Here is a 15,325-nt window from a genome sequence, read left to right as displayed (position 1 = left end):
ATTTAGATTTAGGTTTGTAGGCCAAGATAGGAATGAACATCTCAGCAGGACTGCGTTACCACATCTATGGTTTCAGTGTGTGTGTGTGGAATGTAACAAAGTGGAGCTCCAGAACAGTTAAGACTACTTAACCCTAATAATTGTTGAGAACTACTCCCTAATACTAAGTCAGCTAATTTGTCAGGTGAGCTGATCAAAAACTTTTCAGCAAATTGTTTCTTGCTGGAAGACACTGATACATTGAAATTTCATACCTTTTTTGAAAACACCTTGGTTCCAATTACGTTATTTCCAGCAGGAAAATTTTACATTCAAACCAGCATGTCTGGTGAAGACTGGGCAGAAGTCTTCCACCAAGAATAGCCAGTTGACTGTGGTGGGAGCACTCCCTGGGGGTGTATAGCATCAGGGTTTAAGTTCCCGGTTCGTTGCATGAACGTGGAAGTGTGCTCACAAAGAACTGCTGTTCAGGAACCAAGGCTAATGAACCTTGTTCATTTAGGTCACTGTGCTGTCACCTCTTTTCCTGAAGCTTTGAGTCATAGATGCTGTGACTTGATTCCGAATAGTGCACTTCACACCCTGGAGTAGTTCCTCCAAAACCTTGTCTTTGCTGAGATCAGTTCTTTCCTTCTGCTTTCTTTGGCAGGTCTGGTATTCTAAAAGAAAGAGCACTGAGGACATTGAATGAGATTTCTCTTTTTCCCGGACGCAAGCTAGGTCTGGATCAGATTTAATAAATCAGATAGCATATGACATTGCAATCACATTTCTTCAGCTGTGTTTCATTGTATTGGGCCTGCCAGAGTACAGTGGTAAGAATCACTGTTCTGGGATTTGACTTTCTTGCCAAATGTAGCATGTCAAAACAGTAATTCATTTAAATATCACACAACACAAGATTAAATCCATTAATGGAAACGTCTGCTTTCCCAACAGAATGGATTCTTAGGAAAAACCTTTTTTTTTTTTTTTTTGGTGAAATCTCACTGTCTGTGTGTGCAAGTTGGCAGTGCATTCAGTCCTGATCGTTCAGGATCTCATGAAATGTATTTATTTTTGGATATTATGATTGCAAATGCAGACATTTATTTACAGCTTTTTGGTCCTGCTGTCAACCAAGTTTCCTAGCTCATCTCTCCATTATGTGAGTATATACCATGGGTGACCTAAGACACTGACTCTGCAAGAGAGAGGAGAGGATGGGTTGGGGTATTACGAGAGAGGCTCTAGAGAAAGGAGTCAAAAAAGCAATCTTCCCTAGCAGGCCTGCTGAAAATCTTGAAAGAAGCACCTCTCTGCTGTGTAGAATGACTGTGAACTGTTCTTGATGCATGACTAAAATAATTGGCATGGGCCCATGCCTTCTTGGAAGGAAGGAGAATGCTGCTGAAATCCAGAACTACCAACTAGGGGAGGGTGGACAGGCTCAAACAAGGGTGGGTATGGGAACCCCTACCCATACTGTATCCACCCACCTGTGGATAGGTGAACAAGATTTCCTTGATCTCCTGATCAGATGTAGAGAGGGAGTGAGGAAAAACCCTCGGAATCCCCTGTTACTCATTACTGGAAGCACTGACCATTTTTTCCACTCAGTGCGTTTTTACTAGGCTTATGCAGGGAACTGAATGTTATTTAGTGTGATGGTGCTGTAATAGGTACATGATGAAATGCACACTTATTTCTGCATTACCATTTGAATGGATGTTAAGTACTCAAAGAGGGACAAAAAATATTGGAGATGTTTTCATTGAATTCACATCCTCAGTCAAGCTCATTTATGCTGCTAGTTGAAGAAGGATAGGCATTGATTAGGGCACTATAAATGTACCATATTTTTAGAAGTGTAGGGTAGTTGATAGTGTCAGCTACTATTACAAGCATCACTAGCTTTTAATTTTCTCTCCTTGGGTCTCTCACCAGAACTGGTTGCACTATTCACAAGACTGGACCAGTTCTGCCTTCAGCTTTGGCAGTTGTGTTTTAAAAGTTAAGGAATGCAGTTGGTCATTTTGTTAATTTAATGTGAGTTTCTGTATAATAGCCTTCTGTCCTCAAAGTGAGTGTGTATATAAAAGAAGGCTTTAATTAAACTCTGTGTTGTGAAAACATTTTCCTTCATTGTCAGGAGAAATCGGGAAAAGAAATTCAGACCATAACAGCAATAACTTACTCCATGAAAATACTAGCTGATTGACCTGTTCAGTATGTGGTTTCAGAACATCCTGCCTTGGCAGTAAATTCTCATTCATTAGCTTTTTCTGGCAAAAGTTAAAACTGTTTTGTTTCTATGATGGCAGATTGTCGAGGCACTGCTTTTTGCATGCCTTTAACTGGCAGGCTTTCTAGGTTGGTTTCATCCTTGGTACTGCCTTCTCCTGTGGAGCAGTTGTACGTGATAAATCTTCACAGTCGCCCTGAGTGCCTGTACAGAATTGGCTCTACACTCACACAACGTGCTAAATTCAGCAGTGTTGGACAGGGCAATGGGAAGTATGTGTAGAGATTGAAAGAAGGAGCATAGTTTTTGTATCAAGAAGTGAGAGAGATGGCAGCAAAAGCAAAAATCAGAAATTAAAGACTCCTCTGTTTGCACAGACCTATAATTGACTAGCTAACCTATAACTTGGGACAAGCCTCTATCATGCCTTTAAATTTGGATTGACAGTTTTCCGTTTGCTACCTGAAACCATTGTAGAAGGACTGTGATTTTTCAGAAGCACTCTTCATTCCCTTTTCTTTAGCCAAGCAAAATGCATGTTGGGGTCTTGCAAGGGGATTTTTGCCTCTTTCTACTTATTTTTCTACCAAAATCAAAGAAGAACCCTCTCACCATGCTATGTGTTTTATCTGGATGACTGAGGGAATGGATAATGATTGTTGTCATGACAATCTGGTGAAGTTCTCACTGACTGGAAAAGGGAAAATATAAGACCCATTTTTAAAGAGGGGAAAAAATTAAGACCCCAGAAACTACAGGCCGGTGAGTCTTGCATTGGTGCCTGGCAAGATCATGGAGTGGATCCTCCTGGAAACTATGCTAAAGCACAAAGAAACTGAAGAGGTGATTTGTGACAGCTAACATGGCTTCACTAATGGCCAACTGTGCCTGACAAATTTTTTTTGCCTTCCACGACAGGGTTACAGTATTGGCAGAGGTGGGAAGAGCAACAGCCGTCATCTGTTTGGACCCGTACAAAGCATTTAACACTATTCTGCGCATCCTTGTCTCTAAACACAGGCTGAGAGCTCTGTCCTTTAGATAGACCAAATCTGTAGTTTTATCTTTGTACAGATGAACCAAATGATGAAACTATTTAACTGTAAGAAGGCTGTGGTATTCTGAGTTTGGAGTAACATGCTATTCCTCGTCTGGTTTGAGTGTGTGAATGCAGTGACATGAAGACCGATGACATATTCTGTACATACACTATGTATTTGCTCTTGCTCTGCTTTTATATACAGCCTCTCTTTTAACCTGGTTTTATTCATCCTTTTTCGCACTGTCAGGAAGTAACTCACTATAAACCAGCAGACAGCTACTAGGGAGAAAATTGTTGGTTGGCCTCCATCTCCCTTGTGTTTGCCTCAATTGTGTCCTGCTAATTCATTGGTTCTGCTGCATTTTGAAGTGTTCGAAAAGGATATTTTTTCCACAGAATTCCTATGGACCTGATGTGCAGCTGTCAGACTTGAGTCTGACTGTCAGACTCAGATTTGAGTCCACATGTGTTTTCTCATCTGAACACTTCTCTGGTGTTATACTGTTAGCAACTTAGTCTTTTAAACACTCTGATTTGCTTTACATGTCACCTCACGTCTGTACTTGAAATCCACAGCTCAATGTTGTGTACAACACAAAACACACCGATCAGAGGCTCAGATCTGTCCAAAATCAAGAAGCCTTTGACTTGAATGTTGATGTAAAGGATGATAGAGACGATAAAAACCATTTAACTTTGAATGTGTGCACAAGGTAGGTAAATCAGTTGGAGCATCTTATACACATCTTTGTATATACCAATTCTAGATTACTTTAAATAAACTAAATTATCCATTTGTTCATATGTATTTACTAATGTATGGGATGTAAATGTATAACTGAAGAGAATAAAACTTGCTTTGCACAAATGGTAGTAGTTAAACTAAGAAGCAATTCATAAGTCACTTTTTTCTGGCCAGGTGATATTTTTTTCCTGGTATGCATAAAGATGGAGGTATGTGGAAAAGTTTGTATGAAATACAAGAAAAAAACTCAAAGGTTTCTTTGGTGCAAGTACTTTTGGGCTATAGGGATGAGTGTGGACAGACTTGAAAATTGAACCAGTATCTTCCACATTCTAACTTGTAGTAGCAAACTGGACAAGTGCCTGTTACTCTTACCTTTCAAGAAAAGAATCCTTTGCTTTTGATATAGAGGTAGATAGGTTTTTTTGTAAAGAGAGAAGGAAGTTCTGAAGTGCTGAAAACACCATGAAGTAAAGCAATTATTCTTTGGTCATCTATATGATAAACTTTGCTCAGAACAATTTTAGCAGGAGTCAAAATCCATATTTACATACTGATAAACTCACATTGCCTTATTGTGCAACTAACTTTGTGGTCTTTCATTTACCAGTATTAAAGAACTTGGTAATAGAATACAATACATGATTCTAGATTTGAAAGAGGTGAAGAGTTTTCCACTCAGGCTAATTCTGTTCTTTTTGCTGAACAATGGGGAGGGGGGCAGGAGGATATGGGAGAGTGTGTGCGTCTGGGATGATGTTTCATGTTCAGTAATCAGCTACTAAGAATTGAGGTGAGACTGCTCAAGTATTATCTTGGGAACCATAGAACAGCCAGCTGGTGTTACCTGGATAGAATCTGGATCACGTGAGAATAGGCAGCATTGAACTGCATATTCCTAGGTCAGCCAGTCAACCAAGTTATTTCTTTGACTGCTTTGTGCCTCCATTTTGCTTGCTGTGGAAGTGTTCATACACATATTTAAAAGGAATATTTGAAGGTGTTTATTTTCTGGCAGTTTCTTCAGTATGCACGTCCTACTGAAGTTAAAGACCACTGCATATTTCATACGAAACCCTATAGGGCATTTTATCTCTCTCTATATGTTTATGGTTTTTATCTTCTATCTTTTATTATCAACAAGGATGTTGTTGAGATGACTGTATTTGTTGTATTTAAGGATTTCATCTGTTTGTGAATACTTCCTCTAGAAACACTGTTTTCTTGTGACATTATAATGGGTTCCTTGTAAGTGCAAGATTTGCAAAGTACCACCTAATCCACCATGATTACTGTTACATGCCTTTCATCCATGCCCTCTTTTTACTATTTATTTAAACTTTGTGCACTGTGTGCCTAGAACTATTCTTACACTCTGCCTACTACAACAGAGCTGTGACTGGAGATGGAGCCTCTAGGTGACACCATCATACAAATAATCAGCTATAGAGAATATGATTTCAGTACAGAGGATTGATTTAATTTAGGAAATAGCCAGCAGGCATAAAGCCAGAGCTCTGTTTGTATATGTTTCTGGTATCCAGTTCAGTGACGCAGATGGTGGGCAGAGACACTAGAATACATGAGAGCTCTTGAAACAGAAGGGGCTTGTTCTCTTTTAAACTTTTCTATGAAGTCAACAGTGTTCTAAAGTGTAGCACAAACTCCTGATATGTAAAGGGCTTACATGCTGGGTTTGGGGTAAGTCTTTTCTGAGCAATCTGACTTTCTAGCTACGACCTTTTACTTAAAAACATGGAGAAGAAGTGCTCCATTTCTCTGGGAAGTCTCTAGGGTGATGATGCTTTAATTGCAAAGTGTTCAAAGAATAGGGGGAAATCTAGTGACATTAAAAAGCTGCCTCAACTTGGAACATTTAGTTAGTTCCAACATTAGTTCCATCAACTCTTATTGTGGAAAGTGGACTGATACAACTTTGAGTAAGTCTGTTTAAATTGCTTAGGCTACGGCTTCATCTCTGATTGCTTAGCTTGATAGACTAGTCATCTTCCTCTTCTTTTCCCTATAAATTGTATATATAATATATGCGTTATCTATATTCCTAAATTAGTTTAAAGTTGGTCTACTTACGATCTTTTTAACATGATGTGGCTTTCTAGTAGAGAAACCAAAAGAGGTAAATACAGAAAGACTGCTGAAATCTCAACGAGTGGGTATGTATAGTCTAGCTATGGGTATGCATCTAGCTGTGGATGTACATAGTCAGGTACTGAAGGCTTCAACTTCACAATTCTTTTCTTTCTTTAATCTAGAGAATATCCACCTTCTCTCATCCAGCTTGGTAGTGGTTGGCTATGGTCATCTTAACTGGGTATAATTTATGACACTAGAGCAGGTGATGCCTCATTCAAATTGAAGTGGTTCTTGGTTAGAGGAGCTAGCTCACTCTCTGGGAGGCAGTGCCAGTTTTTTCTCAGTCTTACTGCCTGCATACCTTTTCCAGACATGGGAAATTGATTACTGATGGTTCCATTTACTCTCTCATTTCTGCTTTCTGCCTACACTAGCTTGGTGTTGTTTTCTCTTCTTTGCATCATCTGTGAGAGGGTCTCACCCTGATCTCATATTGCTGAAGAGCAGATACATAAAGTTCAACTGAAAACATTATGAGTTTTCTTCAGGCACAAGTTTCAAGTCTGTCTTACTGGTCATTCTTGCATGATGATTTTTTTTTTCTCCTTTTTTTTAAGAGACTGTGGAGTTGAAGAGATGGTACCACAACCCACCCCCAAGGCTGCCTCTCCTCCTTTTTGAGAGCCAGATCCTCCTCTTAACTTCTAGGGATATATCTAATTCACTTCTTGACAGTACCAAGGTAGTTTGGTTGCCTGTTGGTGTTTTAGTAGCACCCCAGGCTGGCTAGACAGCTTGGGTATTTTATTCCCCTCTTATTGGTAATTATGCAGAAATAATTACATCCAGTTCCAATTCAGTTACTTGTTTTCAATAGCAGCTACTTTGGCACAGCACATCATCGAACAGATGGTTTCATTTGTTTCTAATCTTAGGAGCCAGCTGAAGTCAGCAATTGTGCTGTATTTCTTTCAAAGTTGTATCTGCCTTGAATCAGCCAGGCTTAACAGCATTGCTTTGAAAGCAACTCTTCTCTTATATATTTTTTTAACTACCCAGCTCTACAAAGAAATAGTTTAATTACTTTCAATACTGCCAGGGTTTTGAAATGAGGATTGGAGACGCTTCTATTCTGGCAGAACAGTAACAATTTACCTGCCATGCTAAGGCCGGGGAAACTTCTCTGCTACCTGCTTTATTTAAAGCAGTAGAATCTTTTGCAGGTCATTTAGGTGACACTTGTAGCACAGAGCACCATAAATATATTTTGATGCATCTGTTAGGCACCATAGTGTGCAAGGCTTGCTCAATAGAGCAAACCTTTCTACTCCAGCATCTGGTTTTCACATTGGAAGAAGATGTAATAATAAGCGTTATTTAGGAAAAAAGAAGGGACTCGACTTATTAAATCTTTTTCCAAATATGCATTAATAACATGGCTATGCATTCTAAAAACTGAAACTTTGAGAAATAATTTGGTGATGCCTTTTTAATGGAACCATCAATCTCTATGAAGAAAATAGAAAAAGGTTTGGGAGACTTCTTTGGGGTATACACCTGTATTTTGGCCTCCAAAATGAATAAAAGCAAAACAAAGCATGCATAAGAGGAAATATATATATTTCAGTACAAGAATTCCTACAGCAGTTAGTTAATTGCCTCTTTAGAAACATGCTTAATTGAAATAATTTCTGCGTATTTGTAATATAAACTTGTAGTAATAGATGCCGATTGAAAGTTCCTCCTGATGTTGGTGTAGTCTCTCGTATGATTCATGTATTGCAGTTTTCTCAGTGCTAAACCAGCTTTTGCATATGTGGTTAAAATTAACAGGCAAAATAATTGAGAAATTAATTATTAGCTCTTTATTATTAGAAATTTCCTTGGTAGTACTTTGTTCCATTTGTTTCCTAAATATTCTTAAGCATTATTACTTCGTTAGTTGGGATTTAAAGATGATCAAACGTTTTCTTTGGAGAGTGGGCTACTGTATTTCTACTAAAAGTATCTTTGTCTCTGTGCTTTGAAAAGGTACTTTGGCTCTGGCACGGCTTCCAGAAGTGGTATGGTCCTCATGGAGGTTGGCTTACTCAGTGGTTTCTCTCTGTCACCAGATTTTGTTCCATTAGACAAGACAGTTAAGAAGACGGAAAAAGACAATGGAAAAGTCAACCTATACTTAGACTCTGTAAGTTGGAAGTAACAAAAAAAACCAAAAAAATGTGTTTGTGGTGATGTTAATCTTGATTCTAACATTGTTAGGCTTAAATTTGGAACGACGTTATGATTGTATTCTTCGGGGAAATCAACATCTGCTATTTATGTTGAATTAATAGTTCTTCTATTTTTTGGTGAGACTGCTTGGATAGGTGCGACTCAGTTGTATTTGTAAGGGGTTTCTGAATTAGGCCTCTTAAAAATCACACATAAGAAGGCAGACATTTCAAGAAGTCTGTAATTTGACCAAAAGACTGCAAATGAGATAAGCATCTTCCTATGCATCCTGACTCTTAAGCCTTTAGAAATGGACTACTGCTAAGCTAAAAGTCCTTACCTCTTCCATGAAGCCACCATCCCCAGGGTTCTCAGGGTGTTTCTCTTTTTTTCTAGCTAAACGAAACACAGGTTTGTGTGGATATTCCAGCTGTGAGAGACTTCAAGGTGGCAAATATCCAAGATGCTTCAGTGACTGTAGTGGATTACTATGAACCTAGTAAGTGTCAGTCATTTCAAATGGGACTTAATTATTCAGAAGTTTAAAAGAAAGTTTTTTCTTGTAGAAATAGGAGAAATTTTAGTGAAGAGAAAGCTGCATTGAACTGTAGTCTTTTTGGACATGAACATGCCCAATTTGCTAACAAGTAGTAGTGTTTTCCCATACCTGTTGTCCTAATGGGTTGGTTCCTCAGTTGTTCTAAACTCTGGCCCAGTGTGTTCCCAAAACTGTCAAAATGAAGCAGGAACTTCACTGTGATTCACTTACCAAGTTAATAATTAACCTCTCGAGTAGCTTTACCATCTGTTTCTTACTTAAACTAAGAGTTCTTCACTGGAGAAAATGCCAATGTTTTGACTTCTGTTGTTACCTAAAAAAGGTGTACATTGGAAAAACAGTTTCAAAGGGGTTTTTTTTGGGGGGGGGGGGGCCCCCCCCCGGGGGGGTTTGGGTTTTTTTTTTTGGGTTTTTTTTTTTTTTTTATTGGTTGTTGTTTTGTGTTTTTTTTTTTTTTTAGTTGGTATTTTGTATGTGTAGCATGTGTTTTAGAGATGGGCAACAGTGTACAAAGGTCTTTGGCAAAATTAAAAGCAAGAAAAAATTACAGGCTGCTGGAGAGGATACTAGGTTTTCATTGCATGAACCACCTGGTACATTATGAAGGATTTGGGCTTGGTTTGAGATAAGGCATAAGAAAGTTGTACATTTTTTTAGCACAATACAATTTTTTCATGTTTTTTTAGCACAGTACAAAAGACAACCAAATATGTGTGCTACTTTAGCTAGATGATCACATTTAATCTATATAGGCTGAAATTCTTGTTCATTCACAGAATTTTAAAGTAAAATAGGAAATTGGTCGTTGTAAGCACACTCACCATTAATTAGAGCATGTTTTAAGGGCTAGTGGCTTAAAAAATTACAGCAAGTTTTTATTTGAGAGAAACACATAAGATGTAGAATCTATGGCCGAAATGAATTTGCAGTTCCTAGGAGAAGAGCTCAGGGCCACATCTTGTATAAGAATGCTATTAGATAGGCTAATAAATATGTGTATTGTAAAGTCACAGGTAAGTTTTTATTGTATTTAAATAAATTCAGTCCATAAATTCTCAGTTAGCAATATTAATATTAAGGACCAAAATTCATGTTATGTAACTGGTGCTGCAGTTTCTTTAACTTCAAGGAAATTATTTGTGCAAGTATTAGTTTACAAGACCCCATTCCTATTACTATATAGCGTAGATACATTATTGGTCAACATATATACGTATGCCGTGACTGAGTTCTTCTGGGAGAACTCCATCCTGTCTAATACAGGCATGTGCTTTGATTTTAATTTATTGTTTTCCATCACTGTTGTCGTTGGTGACCCAAGCTACAGGGATATATTTTATGTGATGATGACAGTCAGATTCATGTCATATTGAGAGCTAGGAAATGTGTAGAGGTCTCCTGCTGTGGCATTTATTGATAAATGTGATTTCGTTGTGGCAGATAGCACAACTGGCATAGGTGTAAGAGCTGGCTTGGATGCCGGAACAGCAGTATTCTCTTACCTCACTTTTTAGAAGTAGTCAGGTGTCACTGTTGGGTAACCATTTTGGCCCATAAAATTACATATTTTTTAAATATCCTGAGGCTTGTAATGAAACTGAATATCATTTCAGTTTAAAAATGCTACTACTAAAAATAGAAGTTGCAAGGTCTCTAGTTGGAAGGAAGAAAAGAAAAAAAGCCACTGTAGGAAACTGCAAAAGCTTGTTCTGTGAGCAATTACCATGCAGTGATGTTTCTGAAATGAGTATGATTTGTCAGACTTCTAGTCTGGCTCTGTAGCAACCCTTTGGGGAACAGGAGAGTAAAATACACGAGCAGGACCTAGGTGAGGTAAGCAGTCCCAGATTCAGGAAGTGGAAGCTCCCAAACATGATAGCGAGAGAAAGCATCAGTTAGGAGAGAGCTCACTCTTATTGTTATAGCCAGCATACTGCCAGGTAAAGCATCTGAGTTCCTTTGTTATGTAGGTAGGGGCAAAATTCCTTTAAAAAGGTTTGTCCAAGGTTTGTGAACAGATGTGTCTAATAGCTGCGATTGAGTCTGTGAGAGTGTGCCTTTCATCAAGCATTGGTCCGAATACATTGAGGTGTTCTGGGTGAAGAAGAAAGTTTAATGACTGGGCCTAAATACCAACTCTGGGAAGTGTTTTGCAGAGTATGAGGAAGTCTGCATCAGAGTTTAGTGCATCCTTTAAAAGTGATTCCTTTTTGAAGCTGTGTTCTTGGTCAGTTTTCAAAGTTCATTAACTAACGTTAACTAACTTTTCTGAACAGGGAGAAGAGCAGTGAGAAGCTATAATTCAGAAGTAATGCAAAGTATAACCTCTTGTGACTTCTGTGAAAACGACTGCAACCTTTGCCACCGAGATGGTTCTGCAGCCTTGCTTCAGCACTCTTCATTGGCCTCCTTGTTCTGTGTGCTCTTTGTCCTTCATGTAAACTTCCTGTGCAGTTGGGTGCTGTAAAAGGAAACCGATTATGTTTCACATCTAAGGTTTCCATAAATTATCCAAAGAAAATTTTATGTTCAGATACCAGCCCATCTTTAGTGATTATCATGACCAAACTCCTGCTGTGTTCAGGGAGAACTGGGCTGGCCCATATGGTAAATTTCTGGCTGTGCCAGAAAACTTCTTTAAGTGTCTGCTGGGAAAACCTTTCCAAGTGGTAGTTTCATACTGAACTTATTTTCTGAAGAAGCACAGAATTACTGAGAAAGCAGTGTGATAAAATGTAAACTTAGCTCCATATTCCCACTTTGTTTTTACCCCAGCTGTGCTTGTTTTTTAGGGATGCATGTTAGTTTACCATGCTTTTCCAAAACACTATCTGCTTCTCCATTAGGGTATTGATAAGCAATGATAGGAGCTTGGTATCAGAGCTCACTTTGTTCTGTTCTGAAGATGTGACACTTAAAATTAATACTGAATTTCTCTGTGTGCTCTCATGGGACATAATATGAAAAAAAAAAAGGAGGAGCTGGCTTCAGAGCAGATCCAAGAGCCAAAAAGTACTGCATTTACAAACTGCTGAATGCTCCAGAAAGTTGTCAGTCTTCTTTTTTTTTAATAATTAGAGAGAAGGTGGATTTTTTTGTCAATTCCTAAGCTAATCCTGCTTGAAAATAAGGCCTCAGGATGTTCTCATGCATTTTACTCTGAAAGGCTTTTTACTGTAAATGCATCAAAGAGTGTTTTTCAGACTTCATTTTTCCAGGGTTATACAGAAACAAATGCAATTCTTCTTCCATATGAGAATGCTGGTGTCAGCTGGCATATATTTATGGCCAGATGAAGGAAGGTTGCTTTGAACGTGTTCTGGTTTTTGGATGTCTTCTAGAAATGTCACTCTGGGGCATCATTTTTGTCTTGCGCTTTCAGTGTCATCTTGTCAACAGTTCGAGTGGCATAAACCCAAACAGTTGTTTACTGCTCTCAGTGCCATGTGAGTTGGTGGCCCTGGATGTGCACCCTGTTGCTGGTGGTGGGAGAGGCTTTTAGGAGGCATGGGCTGCATAAGCATTCAGTCCAGCCAAACAATTCACATGCTTGCTTAACTTTAAGCGCATCTATGTGTGCTCAAGTGCTCTGCTGAAATGGAATGGAGGAGAGGGATGGTGAAAAGTAGCAGGCAGTTTTACACCCAAACCTGCTCTTTGCACATGGAGAGAATTAGAGATCTCTGTGGATACGGAAATGTGTGAGCTTGGGAGCTTATTGCCCCTGAGTGAGTGTATGAATGCCTTCCCTGTCTGGCAGCCAATCTGTCCTTCTTGAACACTACCTGTAATATCTAATGCTTACTTCTTTTTGATAAAGCAACCAAGCTGTTACACTCATAGTTACTAAAATGAAGTTAATAGCTGTCATGCTGACTAAAAGAGGTGGAAATTATAATTTCTATTGATTTCCTTTCTTTCATACTTTTTGAGACGGAGTGTGTTTTTGTGCACATGTAATAATATGGCAGCCACTTTCCTTGAGAAATTTCTAATTTTATTCAATTTTTGCTACTGCTTAAAATGTATATTTTTGTATTTATGCTCATCTATAATTGTTCACAAAGGAAAATTTGCATAGTAGCATGGGAAGAGGCCTGAACTTCCTGAACTGCGAGTGCCTTCTAATACCAATGTATAGATTTTAACTGCAGAACTAGTTTAGATGGGGTTATTTGTTTTACTTCACCTGTTTTTGGAATTTGCAATGTTTTTCACAAACTTGGGGTTCTGTCCTATTTCTGAGGCAGCGCTTAGGCCTGGTTATTCATGGCCCATTCAATGCGTTTTACTTGTCCTTGGTGTGTTTTGGATTTAGCCTTTTGAGTAGTTAATTAGTGCCTGAGCAGTGTGTGCTGCTCTAACCCACATGAAGTAATGTATTTATTGAAGCCAAACACACTGCTTCGTCAGTGAGCAGGGTCTCACCCTCTGTAAGCCATGTAACTTGGTTACGTGGGTCCAGAGCTAAGAGAAATGAAGATAACAGACTTAAAAAACATCTCTGCATCTCAAATCCTTTATTCATTTATGGGAGCCTAGATCAAACTGTGCCAAGTGTAAGATACGGAAAAAATTCTCATCTGAACTGGGATGTGTTTTGCTGTGGGTTTGATTTCTTGTGACCTATGAAAGTTGGTCTTCTCTTGTCTTTGAGAACAGCAGACTTGACACATCATTTGCCTCCCTTTAATATAATTTCAAGAGCCCAAAGCTCGCATACTTCCAGCAGAGCTTCTAATAGGCACATTGGTACCTGATTAATCGTAGGATAAAGGTGGAGATAAATTACTCCTTTGCAGTAGATAGTAGGAATAAATTAGTTCTGTTTTGCATGCAGTCCAATCGTCCTGAATATCCTCCAAGAAAAACGGATTTAAATTGCTTAGTTGAGTTTTGGACAGTGCAGCTTTTACTAGTATTCCCTTACATTTGTTTTTGAGACAAACAACACATGTTTTTAAACGACTTTTGGCTTCCTTGCACACTATATTAAGAGCTATCAGTCATAATGCACCATGTCAGGGAAATTGCTGGAGTCAGTGAATAAACATCCTCTTTTATTTTACTTTTTTCTCTACAGCAGGCATATTATAGCAGACATCCAAATCTGCATCTGTATCAAGCTATTTTAAAAGAACAATGTACATTGTATGACTTCAAACAAATGTTTACACCAGGTGGCCTTTAACATTCCTGCATCAGTGCCTTCAGTCACTTTGCAGTAGTGGCTGGTGCTTTGAGTTGCAGAAGATAAAATTTATGCTGTGTTGGCAGTGAATGGAGCAGCAGAAATGGAATATTATTTGGCATAGTGACTTCTTTTCTTTCCTCATCATTGTGTGGGAACCTTTACACAAATGCTCAGCATATTTATTATCCCCATTGCTTCATAACATCCGTTTTGGATGTTAGGGGGGCCATGCTCACAGCGAAGTTAATAGGAAATCTTGTAGCAAAAGATGTTTTTGAACTCTTTAGCAACAAGGTCTACAAGGAGCTTTAAGGAGTGATGCTAAAAACAGTCAGGTAAAGGTGTTTTGTGGTGAAGCCTTCATGTTGTATTGCCTGAACATTTCTGCTGTTTCATTGAAATCTGAATGTGCTCTGGTACTTCCCATGCCCTTTTCAGCCATGTCAGTGGACATGGTCTGTCCAGGGCTAGGACTGAGTCCAAAACTGAACTATAAAGCATTTTAAAGGTATTCCCCCCAAATTCTACTTCTGCTGTCATCCATGATCCTGGCTGAGATTTCCTCTACAGGTTTTAATGTGGGTGTCATTTAGAGTTCATCTATACTAGATGCTGTTTTACAGAACAGGGAATGAGTGTTACTTAACAGGTTTAGAGCACTTCACAGTCTGCATGCTGGGCCAGCTCTGTGGCTGGTTTAGTTCCCAGCATGGCACCACCATAGAATCATTTATGTTGGAAAAGACCTTTAAAATCATTGGGTCCAATCATTAAGCTAGCATTGCCAAGTCCACCACTAACTGTGTCTCCAAGCGCCACATCTACATGCCTTCTAAATACCTCCAGGGATGGTGACACCGCTTCTTCCATTGGCAGCCTGTTATGATGCTTAACAGTGAAGAAATTTTTCCTAATATTCAATCTAGAACTCCCCTGGCACTAGTGTCAAACACAAGCAGTGCAGGTATTCCCAGTTTGCTTCCATACCACATGCTCCTGTTCACATCACAAGCAGGAGCTTGTGGCTTGTGCACATCAGTGGCATGATAAAAGGGGGAAATGCCAGACTGGTGCAGGAGAAGCATGAGGGCCAGATCCAGTGTTTATAGAATCACAGAATGTGAAGGGGTTGGAATGGATGTTCCAGATCATCTAGTCCCAGCCCCTCTGCCATGGGCAGGGACATCTCCCACTAGACCAGGTTGCTCAAGGCCTTATCCAGCCTGGCCTTGAACACTGCCAGGGTTGGGGCA

The 15,325-nt window shown here is 39.1% G+C and overlaps 1 protein-coding gene across 3 annotated transcripts in view; it reads left to right on the top strand.

The window, feature by feature from the left end:
• The window catches only part of LOC121672882 (CD109 antigen-like), a 70,687-nt gene extending 55,409 nt beyond the window's left edge, over positions 1-15,278 (top strand). For all 3 annotated transcript variants that reach the window (XM_042045782.1, XM_042045781.1, XM_042045783.1), the window contains 4 exons: positions 3,843-3,979; positions 8,137-8,293; positions 8,716-8,818; positions 11,155-15,278. In XM_042045782.1, coding sequence (XP_041901716.1) covers positions 3,843-3,979; positions 8,137-8,293; positions 8,716-8,818; positions 11,155-11,345 — 588 coding nt within the window. In that variant the 3' untranslated portion in view covers positions 11,346-15,278. The remainder of the gene's footprint in view (positions 1-3,842; positions 3,980-8,136; positions 8,294-8,715; positions 8,819-11,154) is intronic.
• The last annotated feature ends 47 nt before the right edge of the window (positions 15,279-15,325 follow it).

This window comes from Corvus kubaryi, unplaced genomic scaffold (assembly GCF_017639235.1).
Source record: "Corvus kubaryi isolate FWS band 111438036 unplaced genomic scaffold, C.kubaryi_AGA036_p1.0 65025, whole genome shotgun sequence".
In the NCBI taxonomy this organism is placed as follows: Eukaryota; Metazoa; Chordata; class Aves; order Passeriformes; family Corvidae; genus Corvus; species Corvus kubaryi.
Note: the sequence above shows the minus strand (reverse complement) of the source record. Positions and strands in the feature narration are given on the sequence as shown.